The sequence below is a fragment of the Hibiscus syriacus genome, unplaced genomic scaffold (assembly GCF_006381635.1).
Source record: "Hibiscus syriacus cultivar Baekdansim isolate YM2019G1 unplaced genomic scaffold, ASM638163v2 tig00110384_pilon, whole genome shotgun sequence".
Lineage (NCBI taxonomy): Eukaryota > Viridiplantae > Streptophyta > Magnoliopsida > Malvales > Malvaceae > Hibiscus > Hibiscus syriacus.
The window spans coordinates 7,666,793-7,686,116 of record NW_024062715.1 but is presented as its reverse complement, the minus strand read 5'-3'; the positions used below and the strand labels follow the sequence as shown (position 1 = coordinate 7,686,116).

General features: G+C 33.6%; 1 protein-coding gene across 1 annotated transcript; it reads left to right on the top strand.

Annotated features, from left to right (window-relative positions):
* The first annotated feature begins 14,749 nt into the window (after positions 1 to 14,749).
* Positions 14,750 to 19,322, top strand: LOC120122268. The gene is made up of 5 exons (XM_039141439.1): positions 14,750 to 14,887; positions 16,645 to 16,701; positions 16,807 to 17,045; positions 17,171 to 17,873; positions 17,927 to 19,322. Exons 3-5 carry the CDS (start codon positions 16,865 to 16,867, stop codon positions 19,320 to 19,322), a joined length of 2,280 nt encoding a protein of 759 aa, XP_038997370.1. The 5' UTR covers positions 14,750 to 14,887; positions 16,645 to 16,701; positions 16,807 to 16,864.
* Positions 19,323 to 19,324: the final 2 nt, after the last annotated feature.

The window sequence follows — 19,324 nt, the reverse complement described above, 5'->3', positions numbered from 1 at the left end:
TGTGACATTTTCGGGCATAATTGATACATTCAGTTTCCATAGTTGACCAATAGTATCCAAATCTCATAATTTGTCTAGCCATTGTATGCCCATTAGTATGAGTACCACATACTCCTTCATGTACTTCTTTGAGAATTGTTTTAGCTTCTTTGGTGTTTACACATCTCAGTAGGACTTGATCCAGGCTTTTTTGTACAAGATTTCACCATCGAGTACATATCCTGATGCCATTCTTCTGATAGCTCTTTTATCATTCTCAGTTGCTTGTTCAGGATAACTCTGATATCTGATGTATTGAAAAATATCATAGTACCAGGGTTTCTCCTCTTCTCCTTCTTCAATATTAAAATAATGAGCTGGATATTCATAGGACTGCATTTCAAGGGGTATCATGCTTGAATACTCATCTACCATAAATGCGGCTGCCAAAGTTGCCAAGGCATCTGCCATTTGGTTTTCTTCTCTGGGGAGATAATTGAAAATGACTTCTTTAAATTCTTTGATGAGCTCCATAACCAATTTATGATATTCTATAAGCTTGAAATCTTTTGTCTCCCATTCTCCTCTAATTTGGTAAATTACTAGAGTTAAATCCCCATATACCTTGAGCATTTTTACTTTACGTTCAATGGAAACTCTAAGACCCAAAATGCATACCTCATACTCAGCCATATTGTTTGTGCAATCAAAATTAAGTCGGCTGGTAAAAGGATAATGTTCTCCATTTGGTGATACCAAGATTGCCCCAATTCTATACCCCAAAGCATTCGAAGCGCCATCAAAAGTCAACTTCCAATATGCATTGTGGATGTAACTGATTCTTCCACTGAAATTGCCATTAAATCTTCGTCTGGGAAATCAAAATTTATCGGCTCATACTCTTGAGAAGTTCTACTCGCAATAAATTCAACTATTGCACTCCTTTTACTACTTTTTGACTGACATATTGGATGTCGAATTTTGACAACAGAATCTGTCAACAAGCTAACCTTTCAGATAATACGGGTACATCAATTAGATACTTCAAATGATCAAATATAGATATAATCCATGTGGTGTGATATAACATGTACTGCTTAAGGCTTCGAGTGGTCCATGTCAGAGCGTAACACAATTTATTAATTAGAGAGTATCTAGTTTCATATTCAGTGAACTTTTTGCTGAGATAGTAAATAGCTCTCTTTTTTTTCTCAGTTTGATCATGTTGTCCTAATACACACCCCATTAATTTTCCCAGACTGATAAATAAAGAATTAAGGGTTTTTTCTGAGATGGGTTGTAACAAGATTAGGGAACTTGAAAATACTTCTTAAATGTTTCAAAAGCTTCTTGACATTCTTCATTCTATGCCCCAGAATTACTCTTTCTAAGGAGGTGAAAAATAGGATCACATTTCTCTGTTAGTTGCAAAATAAATCGAGCTATATAATTTAGTCTTCCTAAAAATCGTCGAATCTCCTTTTGTGTTTGTGGTGGTGGTAAATTCTGAATAGCTTTAACTTTATCTGGATCTATTTCAATTCCTTTTTGGCTTACAACAAATCCTAAGAGTTTGCCAGATGTCACCCCAAATGTGCACTTATTTGGGTTGAGCTTTAGCTGACATTTCCTTAATCTTTGGAAAAGCTTCCTCAAATTCTTGGCATGTTCATCTTATGACTTGGCTTTGATAATCATATCATCGATATAAACTTCTATTCCTTTATGCTTCATGTCATGAAATAATGTTACCATAGCCCTTTGACATATTGCCCCTGCATTCTTTAGTCCAAATGGCATCACTCTATAATAAAACGTTCCTCATAAGGTGAAAACGTTGTTTTTTCCATATCATCAGGGTACATTCTGATTTGATTATATCCAGAGAAATCATCCATAAATGAGAATAAGGAATTCTTAGCAATATTGTCCACCAATGTGTCTATGTGTGGTAAAGGAAAATTATCCTTCTTACTAGCTCTATTGAGATCTCTGTAGTCAACACACATTCAGACCTTACCATCTTTCTTTGATACAGGGACAAAATTTGCTACCCATTTAGGGTACTCAACCACTTTAAGAAACCCGGCGTCGAATTGCTTTTTAACTTCTTCTTTGATCTTGTGTAGAATTTCAGGTTTTATTCTTCTCAACTTTTGTTGCACAGGCCTACATTATGGTCTTATTGGTAACTTGTGTACTACTAATTTTGTATCTAATCCTGGAATGTCTTCATATGACCAAGCAAATACATCATTGTATTCTTGTAGCAACTCAATCAAACTCTGTCGTCCTTTATTAGATAAAGTAGTGTCAATTTTCACCTATTTCGTGTCTATATCGAACCCTAAATTTAAAGTCTTAATAGATTCTTTATGAGGCAGAATTTGCTTATCCTTTTTCCACAATTTTTAACAGCTCGAAGTCAATTCCCAGTTCAATATCACTAGCATTCATGTTATTGATATTTGAGTTCTTGAAAAGAAAATGAACAGTAGTATATACATATAATCATAAAAATGTGCTTAAAATGATCACCATTAGGAACTAATGCATCTTTTATTGAAAAAGAAAAACACATAGTTTAACCCTTTACACAAAATCAAACTATTTCCCCAGGGTATAAGCAACAGCGAAAGTTTGGTGTATTACTCTGAAAAAGACTTGAAAACTACAGGTAATTCTTCGTAAACCAATTATTTAACTCAAAGTCTGATGATGCAGGGTAAATGACCATAGCCTTCTTTCTACAGATTTACCGTCTGTTATGACATTGATATTTATTTCTTTCAAAGCATTCTCAACAATCAACTTTTTGTTTTGCTGATTCTCTTGAAAAATGTGTCCTCCAGACATAAAGGTATTACTCAGTGGTGGAAAAGTCATTGGTTCCCATATGAGATCTTCTCCGGCTAACTTTACCTTCCTCAATTCTTGATTCTTTCTAATACCCCTTTGTTTCTTCTTACAGTCGGTTGATATCCCAAACCAAATCGATTTTTCTTAGAGATTAACTGGTACTTACAAATAACTTCCTAACCCTTTTCCAGTTTTTTCTCCCTTTCCTAGGGTCAATCTAGTGCAATTCAAAATTTTGGGTTTGGGCATCTTTTTACCTTCGGCCACAAATGTGGCATTAACAAATTCCAACGATCTGAAGGAGCACTCAATAGCTTCTTCCTCCAATTCAACATATGGAGCAGTGGTAGAGATTAAAGCAATGATTTCTTCTTCAGCATTAAGACATATCAACCTGCCATCTATTACAAACTTTAACTTCTGGTGTAGTGTGGATGGAACTGCCCCTACTTGGTGAAACCAAGGCCTCCCTAGTAAGTAATTATAAGTGGTTATAATATACATTACAAGGAATTCAACTTCATATGTAACTGGACCAATGGTCAAAGGAATGTCGATTTTTCCCAATACCTCTCTGTTGGTTCCATCAAAAGCTCGAAAATACTTTGACTATTTCTCATGAGTTACTATCAACTGGTAGTTTCTTCAAAGTCACTAATGGCGTTACGTTCAGTGTTGAGCCATTATCAACTAACACTCGGGATATAATATGTCCTTTGTACTTAACCGTGATATACAAGGCTTTAGGGCTACCACTCATCTCAGAAGGGATTTCATCTTCAGAAAAAGAAAGGAAATTGTCAACCTGTATGTTTGCAATAAACCTATCTAATTTGTTTACAGGCAATTTCTTTGGCACAAAAGGTTGATTTAACACTTTTAGTAAGGTATTCTGATGTGCTTCAGAGCTTAAAAAAGTGCTAAGACTGATATACGAGCTGGTAATTTATGCAGCTATTCAATAATATGTATTCATTGTGTTTAAGAAACTTCAAAAATTTCTACAGCTTCATTTTCAGTTACAGGTTCATTGCTGACAATTTCATCTTATTTCAATCGTAATTCAACCTTCTTCCCTTTATCAATAGCAGCTTGCTTTTCAGGCTCTTAGAATAACACCTTCCATTTCTGGTAAAATGTCCAACCTCATCTACATCTTCATTTCCTCCCATTATTTCCTTCATTTTGCAATCATAATTCCATGGCACTTGCTTATCATCTTTATACAAGAACGAGGATGGAGCAGTGGTAACCACCTTTATAGCTACTTTATCTGATACACAAGTCCTTGGTGTAATAATTAGAGGATAATTAGAGTTGTAGACCTCTTTAGATGATCCCTCAGAGGCACAAATATCCATTTCCTCTTCTTCTGGTATTTCCTTGAAAAATTCCATTTCTTTTTCATTCATCATCTTTTGTACTAAAGCCCGAAAATCTGGACATTGTTGTATAACGTCCTTCACAACAATGATAATGGCATATATTTCCATAGTTTAATCGTTCTGCTGACAGATTAGATTTCAATAGACCAACTTTGGTCATTTGAGTCCACACCCAAAACATAGGTGATTTCACCTCACTGACTTGCCTTATGACCTGTTTTCCTTTTTCCTCTACAACGGCATTAATTCCTGCTCCTGCGTGGTTTGGCAATGGATTTTGAGCCAAATTTGGTTGCTCTTTATCACCAAAATTTATGATATCTTTATTCTAAGGCTTTGAACGATTCTTTTGAATGCGATGCAATTTTCAATAGAATGTCCACGAGCCCCTGTATGATATTCGCATAGCAAATTATTATCGTACCACTTAGGATATGGAGGTTGTACAGGTGATACATGATAGGGTGACACTAGATGTTTGTCATATAATATATGGTACAACTCTTTGTACATCATAGGAATTGGGTCAAACTGGAGTTTTTCTCTTTCATGTCTTGGTTTTCTTGCACCTTGCTTGGTAGAGTTTTGTGTAGAGGATCCAATATCTTGAGGTCGAGACACCGTGATATTTTTTTATTCATATTTCCTTACGTAATATACCTCACTCTCTTTCTTTTTCATTAATGGCTTCTTGCTAGATTCACCACTTTCAAGTTTCCCATTTTTAACTGCCATTTCAATCATTTCACCTGTTGTGACTATGTTAGCAAAGCTCTTAAAAGAATTCCCTATGAGGTGAGTAAAGAAAAGAGCTTTTAAAGTGTTTACAAAGAGTACATTTGTTTCTTATTCTTCCATGGGTGGATGTACCTATACAACTATGTCCCTCCATCTCTGGGCATAATGCCTGAAACTTTCATTGAATTTCTTTTCCATGTTCTGTAAGCTTTCTTGAAAACAATGAATCAGTAATTGATCATTTCCTATATAACCCGTCATTTTTCTGTAAAACATTGTGATATGGGTAGAATGACGTTTCATGCCATCAAATTTTTCAAAATCTGAAATCTTGAACTTAGGTGGTAATACCAAATCAGGTACTAAACTCAACTCATTTGCTTCAATTCCATATATTCTAGAGCCCTCTTTCATGACCCTAACTTATCCATTAGTTATTCCAATTGTTTGTTTGATTCTTTCTTTTCTTCTTGATCAAAATTGGAATATTTTCAACTTTTTGTTGGCATATTTAAGCACCATGAAAGTTTATGTTTACTCTTCCTGACTGAGTAATTTCTCCTGATTGGGCCTTAACATGAGATGTTGCAAGGTCTAGGGGTATAAAGGTTCATCAATTACTTTAGCTTTTTGACGATCTGTTCTTGGTGTAAAGCCTGGAGGGTACAAAAACTCTTCAGTGATAATATCAACAACTGGGGTATTTACCTGGTCCATACTTCTCCTTTGTAACATACTTGCAAATCTTTCCATCATATCATTATGGGATTTCAGCATTTTCTCATACATTTCTTCCTGGGCCTTTTTAAAATTTTCTTGCATATCAAGCTGAGTCTTTTAAATTTGAGCGATTTTATCGTTCATTACCCTTTTTCTGGTATTGTATGGATGCTTAGAGGTGTCCAGTATTCTTCGAAAAAGAAAAAAAACCCTTTAATAAAAATGGATGTTTTATTAATGAATATACCAAATGTAACTTCATAAAAACAAAAATGATTATGCAAAAAATATGCAAGATGCAATGTGTTGATATTGAAATGATTTCTTTAGAACAACTTTTATATTAAAACAACGTTTTATTATAAAGCTTTTAAACATAGTATAGATATAACATCACAGATACATCTGAGCAATTTCGCCTAAATGTTGTATATGCTCAAGTAACTCAAAGACCTTATGAGCTTCTTCGGTTTCTGGCTCTAATCCTTCACTTAAAGTGGTGGCACCATATGCCAAATTAACCAAGTATTGCGCCACTCCCTGAGCTTGCTCCAAATATTTTGCGATAAGATCATCTCTTTGTTTGACTTTCCATTGGGCATGTTCCCAACAATAACGCCATTGCAAAATTCCTTCATAAGGGATAATAGGGAGTTGATTTTCCTTCCTCTTAAGATCTTGGACCTTGGTCTCCAGTTCATTTACTAGCTTTCTTAGGCTTCTAAATTCCGAGTTGTTTTCTTGACTTTGCAATGTCGTTTCCAACCTTAAGATCTTGCTTCTGAGTCTCTGATTCTGAGTTTGATTTTCCAGTAATCATTGCTCTAAGGCTTCCTTTTCTTTGGAAAGTATATTGGCATGATGTTTACTTCGTTTAAGCTCATCTTTGCTTTCTTTAGCCTTTCTTTTCAAACCTGTAGATTCTTGTTTGCTTGAACCTTCTACAATCTGAGTCTTTACCATCTGCTGATAAGATGACTAGAGATCATTAAAATCTAATCTGAGCTACTTTTCAACTTTGCTAACTTGATCTGCTCGTCCTTTATGGATTCCTATTTCAATTCCTTTATGGTATACTTCCTCTTCTAATTTTTGAAGAGTTCTCCATTGCTTTCTTTAAATCCCAAAGTCATGTTTTGCCAACTCTAATGGAGATGGTATAACTTTTAAATGTTCTTTAAAAGGTGGAACATTCTCAAGGTTAATCATTGGGAGGTTGTCGTTGACTCGACTGATTCTCCATTGTTCGTATTCTTGTGAAGGCCTTTAATAGAAAATAAACAAATTTACTCGATGAATGACTTTCCAGGCATCAGCGATTCTTCTGACTTTATCCTTGTACTGATAACTTCTAAATGCAAACTCTAATTCAGACAATCCAAATATTGCATGAATAAACTATCTCGATCCATATTATCTAAAAACCATCAAAGTTGCATATCCTACGAAACCACAAATGCCAGGCAAAGAAACCCAATTGTATTCTCTACATTTATACAATGTATTTGAAGAAGTATTCCAGGAGGCTCGCTAGAATATGTCACTGTCTTTGAGATTTTTGAAGATATTCATCCATTTTTCTTCATCGTAACTTTCGGGCTATTATCGAGAAAGAAAATCATGCAGGGGTGAACAATCTTCTAGATATACTCGACAAGGTTCTCTTTCTTCGTGCTTAAGATGATTAATCATCCATACCAACAATAAAGGTGCACATCCTATAAAACTTCCCTCTCCTTCACGTCTTCAGGAATTTAAGGAACGAAATGTTTCAGCTAAAATTGCTGGTACTAGATCTATATTCTTATCCAATCTTTCAAACATGTCTACAGCTGATATATCCACATGTCCCAGAATCTTTGGAAAAAATAATTAGTCCATAAATGCCTAAAACCAACATATTAATCTTCTTTCTTTTGTCTGGATGGCGGTAGATCATTTCTCTCAAAGCAGTCCAAGTGATACATTCACTAACGCCCTTTTTTATATTTCTTCTGGCCCACTCTTCACTTATTCCGGTCATTAAGAGTATTTTATACTTAAAATGAGTAGTATTAGGTGGCTTGATATATATCATGTCTTCATGGGATCTCGAAACACGAATAAGAGCTTGATATTCTTCCATAGTAGGTGTTAAATCTACTTTGCCAAAGGTGAAGCAACTGTAGAAAGAATTCCAAAATTGTGATAAAACTTTGAATAAATGTCAGTCAATAGGGATGTCTAAGAGATAAGCAATGTCACCATATAACTGATAGAATAGTTGTTTGTCAGTTATTTCCCACTTCCCCAGATTTCTTTCAACTCATTCAGATTGTTTTGGCGGACATTGATATGGGTATAACAGAAAAGGTCTGACACGTATCCTAGTGATAAGCTATTTCCCTTGATAAGTTGAGACTACTCAGACCATCTTAGAACAATTGCATTGTATTCTACTTCATGTTGGACTATTTGTTCCATATTTCCAGTTTTCTATATGAAATCAATCATGAATCAATACCATGGTATGAAAAATGCAAAATGAAAAACATAAAATTATTCAAGAATATTCAGTCAGAAAATCCTATCCTCATGCAAGCTAGTTCACATGCTTGGAAAAAAAACCTAACCGCGTGATTTCTAGTTCACATGCCTTTATTTGAAAAAAATAAAAAAACTCAACAAGCTTTTCCTTGTGTGCTAATATTACGAGACTTAATCGGGTTGGGCTTTGACTAGATTTGAGTCCTAGGTTTATTATATGTTGAGTTCAAGCTCTAAGGTAAAAAGGGGCAATAAATTGTCCTTTGTTAATGCCCCCTTGGGCTGCCAAGCCCTTAATCCTAGTCCATTACAGACTTTCGGATCGAGTTCAATTCGAAGGAACACACTTCCTTATATCCATACGGAGGTGAAAACCATACGAGGAACATAAGGTGTGAGCTCAAGGAATAGTCCCCTATCCCATACGGAGGTGAAAACCACACGAGGGAGTAGTTTCTCATTCAAGCTAAATAGGATAAGAGCGAGGTTTTAGCTCATGTCATGAAATGTAGTGCTCAGTGGGTGAGGAAAAGTATAAAAGGAAAAACAATGTACAACCTCTTATTCTATTCTAAAGACTTTAATTAAATATATAAACATAAAAAAACAAGTTAGTATAATTATTAAAATAATTAAAAGATTAAAACAAAATTAACACAAATTTATAATTTTATTGTAAATACAATTAATTAATAAAATGGTGGCTTGACTTTCTTTAAAAATGTCCCCAGTGGAGTCGCCAAGCTGTCGAGATGTTTATTGTCCAGCGACGAAAAAAACAACTGGTACACCTAAGTGTAACTGTCTAGAAAAAGTAGGTGTTTTTCTTCCTTGAATCATATAAAACACAATTTTGAAGAGTCGTCACCAATCATTTATTTAGGTGTGATTGGTCACCAAATATTATGTTATTTTAATAAAATTCCTAAGAATAATATTAAAATAACACAACAGGGGTCTGCTTACCAGAGAATGAGTTCGGGAGTCGGTTACGTGCGGGGAAGGATTAGCACCCCCACAACGCCCAAAATTGGTACCATTGTTTATTAATTAATGTCTTTGTAATAAATTGACAAATTTGTATTTAATTTTAATTTAAATAATATAAATACAAATATCACTTATTATATTATTTATTATAAATATAAATAATCCTATATTTATTTAAAATATTAATATATTTAGGGAATAAATTATAAAATATCTAAATTAATGATCATAATTCTACATATTATGAAATATAAGGATTAATAGTGTAATTTAACCATAAATATTAATACAAGATTAAAATATAAGTTCTTTAAATATAAGGGACTAAACATGTTATTTACTCAAAAATATATAAACATAATGATATGGGCTAAAATATAATAAAATAAAACTTAAAACCCAAATTAAGATATGTATAAACATGTTTTTAATGACTAAATTAGAAAATTACAAAGTTACAGGGACCCCGGGCATAATTTACCCATGCTCGTATTTACACACAAGTCTCTCTCCAAAACGACACCGTTCATAGAGGGTATAAATAGACCCTAAACTGGCCTAAAGCCTCATTTTCCCTCTTTGCTTCTCTCTCTTAGAGAGAAAAGCTCTCGCATCTCTCTAGATTTCCCTCGTCGGAGAGAAATCGATCACCGGCTGGCCACCATGCACCGTCGTCGATAGCCGTCGTCGGCCACCACCCACGGTGGCAAAAAATTACCCTAATACACCAAATTAACCCCATTTTATCCTAAAGCCAAATCTGATAACCTTTACCCCTAAAAAGCCCTAAATCGAAGTAGATATAAGATTTATACCTTCGAAGTTCGACTTCTCCGGCGACGCTTGGGCTCTCCGACGACAGTAAGGCTTTCCTCACTCTCTCTTTTTATACTTTACTGGTTTTGGTTCTTGGGTATTTGCTTGGTTGTTCATTTGCTTGCTCTTTTTCCTTTTTCTTTGTAGGTTTGACCCTATTTATAGGGTTCTTCGAATCCCTCTTTGGATCGGTTAATAGAGTGCACCCCGGTGAGTCACCGGAGCTACGGTGGTGACCCACCCTAGGGATAGTGATCTGTGTGGTGGATAGACTGGGTGCATTAAATGCACCCAGATCTCTTTGATCCGGTGATGAGGTGGTGGTGCCGTGGTAACTGCTGGTTGGAGTGTTTGGAGGCGGTGGGGGGCATCATCACTCTATGGCGACGGCCGGAATAGCCCTAGAGTTGTAATGAAAACCCTAGAGTTTCTGTGGTCACGTTTAGGGTCATTGGATCTCTCTAGATCTAACAGTTGAGATCTGTTGCGGTGCTCGAACATGTGTGAAACCCTAACCAAGCTTGGATTTGCTTCTCGGGCCTGTTGGGCTGCTCGGGTCGGATTTGCGTCGGAACCGGGTCCGGATCTGCTGGGATTGGTTGTAACATGGGCTTCGGTTGTAATTTGTTTTGTATTTGGGCCTTCGAGTTGTAATTGGGCCTGTAAATTATAATTATTAATTATAATAATATAATATAATATAATTATAACGAAACCAAATTCAGACGAAAACGACTGTCGACAACATAATATTTTTTCCCAATATCATAATATACGATTGATATTTAAAAATAATAAAAATATATAGAATATACTGATACATACAAAATTTACTTTTCTGGGATTGTAGTATATTGATATGACCGGAAATTCGATCTTCATCATCTAAGATCTTGAATAAAGAGTCGTGGATAATAAATCAATTCTTCAATCTAAATAGATTATTGCTTTTGAGCAAGTCGCACTGATAACATGTTATGAAATAATCTAAACGAAGCAATAAGATAGAACAAGAAACAAAATATATAGGAACAAGGGGAGAGAACAATATTATTATCTCAATCTGAATTGTGTATAATGTTTTCTCTAAACTCCATATTTATAAGTACAAGGAATAGATATCATATAGAATTCTAACTCTAATTGATAAATAATAAAATATATCAAAACCACATCTTATAGATAGAGATAAAAGATAGAGATATACATCGATATAAATAAATATTGATAACAATAATTAATATTTTATTTTAAATAATTTATCTTTAAATTTTTAATTAATTTATAATTTTATGTTGAGTCTTTCAAAAATTTAAACTTTTATAAATTAAATTAATAATGCTCATCAATACTCATTGTTAGTGATGCTCAACGATACTCGTCGAAAGTAACAAACTTATCATTAATAATATAGATGTATTTTATATATATAATTATTCAAATTTAAATTTTTTTACCATTAAAATTATTTGACGAATTCATTGCCCGCTATTGTTAAATGACTGATGACGAGATTCTCGGAATCCAGACAAAAAATTCAGTGTCTCGACCGATCTGCCTAAATTATTTAAGGATTTTAGTGGAATGTTAACAAAATCTCAATGATATTAAAAATCATAAATAAATGAATTAGCTGTAATAATATAAATACATATTTTGCTTCGTAAGGATTTTTAACAAAAAGAAATATAAAATTATTCATATTTGAAAATCATAAAAATCACTTTGACAAAAAGCAGGGCGGACCCAGGACAAAAATTCAGGGGTTGCACAAAAAAATTCTTATAAATTTTTTTAAGGGTTGTGCAATATTAAAGGTGACACTTGTATTAATTAAAAAAAATTAGAAAAAATTAACACTAAGTAGACAATTTTGTTGTATAAATTTTTTTTCTATAAGAATTTATCTGAAATATAGGGATTCTACCTAAAAATCACAAAATATATATATAAAAATACTAAAATAATATCATTTGATTAATGTTCCTCACAATTTGAGGGGTTACCCGGGCTACCCCTGACAACCCCCTGGGTCCGCCCCTGACAAAAAGGCACCCCAAGCCTCTTTACTTTAAAATAAAATAATAGGTTCTATTACTATTTTTCTATCAACGTGGTCCTCCATCTAAGTAAAAAAATTTAATGTAGTTTTTTGACAAATATTTTCTATTTTTGATCATTATAGTGTTGACGTGGCGGTCCATGATATTGATGTGACATTCCACTGTAGCGGATGATGTAACATATAGACTAAATTGATTTTTTAACTTTGTTCGAAGGTCAAATTGATTTTTTTAAAGTTCAAGAACTTATTTAATTTGTTTTAAATATAAAAAAATATTTTAAATTATGAATATAAAATTATTCAAATATTTAAAAAATTAAATATCAAAATATCAAAAATAAAAATTAAATTATTAAAAAATAAATATTCATATTAAAAATACTAAACTTATTATAAAAATTTTAAAAAATTGAATATATATTATAGGTTATAAAATGGTAACTTATAAATTATCAAAAAATTTAAAAATATTTTTAAAAAGATATATTATACATAACATATACATGTAACATGAATACATATTATCAACACTTATATAAAGTATTATTACTGAATTAATCGAGAATTATAAAATTTAAATTAGTCGAGACTTACAATTTTTTTATTATTCGAAACTTATTATGTTTTCTAATTATTTTTTTAAGTCTCCACTAATTTAGAAGATAATTATATAATAAGTTTCAAAATAAAATATAATTAGAATACGTAGTAAATTTTGATTAATCCAAAATTTATAAATCTTAATTAATTCAGTAAAAATATTTTGTATAAGTGTTGATGATATGCATATACATTACATGCATATATTATGTATAATATATCTTTTTAAAAATATTTTTAATTTTTTTATAATTTATTTTTTTGATAGAAAGCCGCTAGTTTTATTAAAAATAAAAATATCCAGAATTACAATGAAGATTTAAGTGTATAAACGTAAACGTAAACTAAATTATAATTAGAACATTTTCCTATAACCATTAATACAAAAACTAGCCACCTAAATCACACATGGACCATAAAAGGAAAATGTTAAAAAACCTAACCAATGCTCGAATAAATAATGATACGAACAAATCTGATTGCATCGGTAAACGAATCACAAAAGGGGATAAAACTACTGAAAGATCACTGGCAAATTGAAAATCAGATTCAAGCGACGCGAGAAAACTATCCACGAACGCAAAATGTGTATCCAAATCAATCTAAGGCCCAAAGCAGGGAATATCATCAAGATAACAAATAAGCGCCATTTTAAGCAGTTGTGGAAGTGTCAAATGCAACCCTGTGAAAAAAGATAAATGAAAAAAAGGAAAAAATCGTAAGCTACCAAAAGGCAGAGAAAACGTGCCAAAAAGACAGAGATAAACGTGCCATGAAGGCAGAGAACATGTCACAAAGACATAATTATTCTTATTAAAAAAACTAAAAGAAAAAAGATAACTGACGGGAGGCAACCAGCATCAAAACTGGTGCCATTGGCGGTTAAACAAAATTAAAGAAGAAAAAAAAGTTGGATTGATCAATAAAATTAACACAAGTTATAAAAAAAAGGAGAGAGGAGGAGGAAGAAAGAGGCTAGAATTTTTTTTTGATAATTTATAAGTTATCATTTTATAACCTAGGCTATATATTAATTTTTTTATAATAATTTTAGTATTTTTATATGAATATTTACCTTTTTTAATAATTCAATTTTTATTTTCATTATTTTTATATTTAATATTTTGAATATTTAATAATTTTAAATATTTTTATTTAAAAAAAATAAACCCTTAATTTTTTAAAAATCAATTTAACTCTTTTGTCATGTCATTTGTAATAAACTACCACATCAGTACCGTAGATCGTCATATCATTACTATAACAGTTAATGAAGGAAAACGTTCGTCAAATAATCATATTGAATTTGATTTTAAAGTTGAAGGTTATATTAAAAGAAAAATAATATGAGGATCTTATTAAATTTTTTTAAAATACAGAGGCATGAGATACTCCACGTGTACGATTATCCTTGCTCGATCACCAATTTCATCTCTACCTTCACTCATCCTTTTACTGCCCATGATCCCAAAATAACACGCCTCGCCATTTATCCTTCTTCAAGGTCAAACTATGATTTCAGTCCCTATACTCTGTTTTAGATTAAGGTTGAATTTTATACTATATTTTGATATAATTTGATTTAGCCACTTTTAAAATGTTATTAGCAGTCCAAATTATTAACCCTATGTTCTATTTTACAGTTTTATTACTTATTCCGTTCAAAATTAGTTTGACATTTATTATTTAGATTAAGTTATTTAGTTAGATTTTTTAAAAATATCCTTATATATTTATTTGACATATTTTTTGGAAAAAAATCTAATTAATTAATTTAAATAATTATTTTTAACTAACTGATAATATTATAAAATTAAAGGAATGAATTATGTAAAAAATTAGATTATAGGGATGAAATTTTAAATTTTAACATAGTAAAGAGATGAAAAACCTTATTTTCGCCTTTGTTCAACCTCTCTTTCAGCTTCGACTCCAAACCTCAGATTCGTTCCGCCATAGCTAACCTTCGGTTCCGAACGCCAATTTTGATCCTCCGGTAGTTGAAAATTTTACATTATCTCTATCACTTTAACTATTTTGATATTTTTTTAAAAAAAAGGATAAACCAAAAAGAATTTTCTCTTTTTTTTATAAAAAAACAGTTCTCTGTTTAAAAGTTTATTTCGCATTCAAACCCTAACTCCATAGTTTTGGTGTTCTTCAAGGATCGGTTGTTTGAACTCCATTTTAAAGGCTTATCTGCTTAACTGTAAGTTCATTTCTCATGTTTCTCTCCCTAGAAACCCTAATACTTTAATAACACTGAGAGGCTGAATATTCGCAAAGGTATTCTAGAGTTGTGCAGTTGTGTTACTTATATTGTCTTTTTTGTTTTCCGATGACATTTACTTGTTTACCCTTCGATCTTTTGTGGTCTTGGTTAGAAATGCGAGCTACCTGACATGTTTTTATAGTTTTAGAGGCTCTTTAGTTGCTAAGGGAATGGAGGTTGCAGGGCACTTTTTACGGAGGAAGTAAAAATTTTAATTCGAGGAGAAGTTAAAGTAGTTATTCTCTTCTTTCTTTTCAAAAGGTTATATAAGTTTTCCTATGAAGATATGATAATTTCTTTTTTTGCTCTTATCTTTAATTTAGTTTCTTACATTTCTCATTAGTAGTGGATTTGTGTTTTTACTTAGCATGTAGAATTTGCTTAGGCTACTTTTTAAGCTTCTCTCTTCATTCTATGATATTTGTTGTTCAGTGAGCTTGAAATGACAGCATTTGATTCTTGTTTTTCTTAATGGAGGTATCATTCTCTTTTTCTTTTGACTACTGTTGTTCCTATTTATATTTTTTTCTACCAGACTTCCAGCTTCTTAGTGATTTAGTGAAGGGAATGTCTAAGGGACAACAACCTAATTTAAGGCTAAGGAACTGCAGGGAAGGGGTGCAACCTGATATGTTATAAAAAGCATAACAATTTCGGTTAGGCACGAACTAAAATGTTAACTTTTTCTTAACATTTTTCAGTTGCCAACCGAAAATGTTATGCCCTGCCGCTCCTTAGGCTTAAACTAGGTTGCCGTACAGCAGAACTTCCCTTTAATGAATCTAACTTTAATTTAGTCAAAAAAATTGAGCCTTGTACTGTTTCATATTGATTAATGAGGATGCTACCTGAATTGATAAGAAAGAAAGGAAAAATAATGCCATTAATAATAATAAAAAAAAGACTTTATATATTATGTTGTGATACATCAACTTCCCTTATGATGAATTCATGGTGAACTTGTAAGTCAATGGATTTATTTCAGCACACTGAGCACTATTGTAAAGGTGCGTAATGTGTCCAAGAACAATTTATATCTGCAATATATTTTTTTATTCTGCTTTCTTAGTTGGTTTGAGATATAGTATAATAAGCAATGCAAATCCATTGACTTTTGGTGATATAGAAGTTTCATACAAGAAAATCCAATTTATTGCATATCTGTAGCACATCATGGTTATTAACTACTACATGAGGGAAGGAGATGTACATCTAGAATTTCTGTTTATGGTGATGGGAAAAAAAGAATGTGAATTAACTTTTTTTTTTTCTTGAAACTAAAAATAATTCAAACATGACACTTTTGGTGCATGCCAAACTGATTAACATTTGATATAACAATGACTTTGACACATGATGTCTTTGAAGTACAAAGCATGATTTTGTTGCCCAAGAATCAAATAGGTATAGTTTGATAAAAGTAAGCCCCTAAGCTTCTCTTCAAGATTAAAACATACTTGAATTTTAAAATAATTTTTAAAATTTTTAAGATCGTAAGGATCACGATTTTCCGTATCAATATCATGTTGTCTGCAATTTGATACGTTTGTTGGATGGCCTTTTTTTTTGACATTTTTATACTTGTTTCGTGCACCTTCCCTTCAAAATGAAAAAAAAGGTGGAACAATTTTCATTCTGGGATAGTTGCACTTTTGATTCCACGAAGAGATGATATATTGGTTTTATGCATGCAGGATAAGGTTGAGTTTTGAAACAGGGCAACTGGGGTGTATTTTTGATGTGTACGAGAGGTTTGTTTCTATCACAGTTGGAATAAAGAAGGATTCATAACGGTGTCTGCCCTGCAATGGTACTGCAGGCATGTGAAAAGTTTAACTAGATTCTTGTTTCTGTAGGTAGTACTTTTCTTGTCATGAAATTTTATCTTCTGAATATTTTTGGCTTGGTTTATCTATGCCTGGCAACGGATTCGGTGACAGTATTCATAATTTCCTTGGCCAAGAGAGCTTGTCCCTGGGCCAGCATCACTCAGAGCTGGTTGACAGTACCTGGCATGGTTTAAGTAACAATCACTTTGTTGGAAGCCAGATACACCCTGTTTCAAATGTGAAGAATTTCAGTGTAAATCAATTTGGTAAGGCATTTTGTTTGTTTTGTTTCTACTTCTGTTACAACAATTATAGTAATGCAAGTTTAGTTCATTGTTGTGACATGCTTCTAAACCATTTTTGGCATGATTATATTTTCTTTTGGGATTAGCTGAGTTTGACAGAGGGCATAGTGGTCAGAATTCAAGCCTGCAGCATGGGCTGAACTTCGCACAATCTGGTATGAGACCTGAAATTGCCAGAAATCAATCGCAAGATCAATCATCAATTGCAAATGGCTATATGCAAGGACATCGGGCTTTCGGGGCAAGGCTGAATGAAATGAACCTTTTGGGAGTGGCAGTATCTAGAGGCTTGTCAGTTCTTGATTCACCTATGAAATATGGCCCCGATCTTCATGAAAAGAATTCGTTTAGGTTGGAATATACTGAATCTCCCATTAATTATAACTTTCATGGAGGGCAACATCAAGTTAATGGACAACATCCTGGCATGATCCAGCCTTTACCAGAGCAGCAATCTGGGATGACGGACATGCAACTGTTACAGCAACAGTCCATTCTAAAGAACATACAGGAATTCCAGAGACAACAACTTCCAAATCCACAATTTCCGCTACCTGAAGTAAGGCAGTTGAGCTCTGTGAATCAGGTTTCCTCTTTTGTGAAACAGGGATCAGATAATTTCCCCCCAGCTCCTATCAATGGTGTTCCTGTCCTTGATGCTTCAAATTATTCGTGGCAGCCTGAGATCATGACACAAATGCAAATTGGCTGCAACATGATGCCTTTTCTGCCATGCCAGAATGCTCTGGTGGATTTATGTCTTCCCCTGAGCAAGGGCAGGCGCGTTTGGTGGGTTTGGTTCCACCTCAGGATAATCAATCATTTAATGGGGTCTTTAACAGTGGTGCATGGGGAAATCCATATCAACATTTATATGTCCAAATAGATAAGCCTTTATCACAGCTGATGCCAGCTAGCAGTAATTCATTTCCAGGTAGTCAGTTTGCTATGTTTCCAGACCAATTTGGGTTGCAAGATGGAGCTTTGGTTTCCAGACAGGGTGATCAGTTTAAAAATGTATTTGGTGATGCAGCTCTTCAAGGTTCAAATATTGTATTCAATTCAGAAAACTTGCAGCAAATGACTATCCAGCTAAAAGATATAGGAATGGTCTCTCATGGGAGGCAAGAACATCTTCGTCAATCAGAAACATCCCTGGAAAAGTCAGAAATTCAGGCTCTGCACTCTCAGAATGTGGCTTCGCTAGATCCAACCGAAGAAAAGATTTTGTTTGGTTCAGATGACAGTGCATGGGATATCTTTGGAAAGAACACCAACATGGGTGCAGTTTTGGATGGTACAGATTCTTTTGTGGAATTTCCTTCTCTGCAAAGTGGAAGTTGGAGTGCACTCATGCAGTCTGCTGTAGCAGAAACATCTAGTAACGACATAGGGGTACAGGAAGAGTGGAGTGGTTTGGCTGTGCATAGTAGTGAACCTCCTAGTGGAAACATGCCACCTTCAATTGCCAATGATGGCAGAAAACGTCAATTGCCTGGAATTGATAACAACTTGCAGAATGCCGTCACACTGAATTCTAAATTGTTAGGTCACAGTGCTCTACAAAAGCCTGTAGCTGAAAGTGCTCACTCCCCTGATGTGCAAGCAACTGCAAAGAGTGTTTCAGGCCACCAAACCATGTCCATATTTAATGCTAGTGTTCAACCTTATACTAAGGCAAATGGTGGGAACTTCATTGAGTCTGCATCACGTAGTGGTGGGGCCATATCAAAAAGTCAGGATATCAAAAGTTCATCACAACCTTCTCATAGGGATCACAAGGGTGTCATGTCTGAGAAGAGAGGCCATGGGTCTGGCCTTGATCTTTCTGTTCAAGAAAATATTGAACCCTGGAATGTGATTACTGGCTTGGGAAGCCCACAAGTGAACATAGAAGGTTCTGATCTGGGTAATGTTGCTGCATTAACAGACACGAGAATGATAAGGGTTAACAAGGAAAGCTGTCAGCAACTTCCAAATGGTCATAGCCTTAATCTCTGGAAAAATATTGATTCTAAAGTAAACTTTGGACTAACCAGGGGGTCATCACAGTATCAGCAAAATCTGGATAAGAGCCCTCAATCTTTTGATTCATCCAGAAATAACTGCTTGGACAAAGGACTGTATAAAGCAAATATGGAGGAGAACATCACTGTCAAGGACACTTCAAATGACAGTTTTCACTCCAACATATCTCACCATACATCCATGGTGGCATTATGGACAATGGCTGGCTAGAT

Excerpts from the sequence above, each read along its gene's own strand:
- LOC120122268 (XM_039141439.1), top strand. The coding sequence starts at position 16,865 with ATGCCTGGCAACGGATTCGGTGACAGTATTCATAATTTCCTTGGCCAA. Across the intron at positions 17,046-17,170 it reads TTTCAGTGTAAATCAATTTG|CTGAGTTTGACAGAGGGCAT; the intron begins GTAAGGCATTTT and ends TTTTGGGATTAG. Across the intron at positions 17,874-17,926 it reads AGCAAGGGCAGGCGCGTTTG|TGGTGCATGGGGAAATCCAT; the intron begins GTGGGTTTGGTT and ends GGTCTTTAACAG.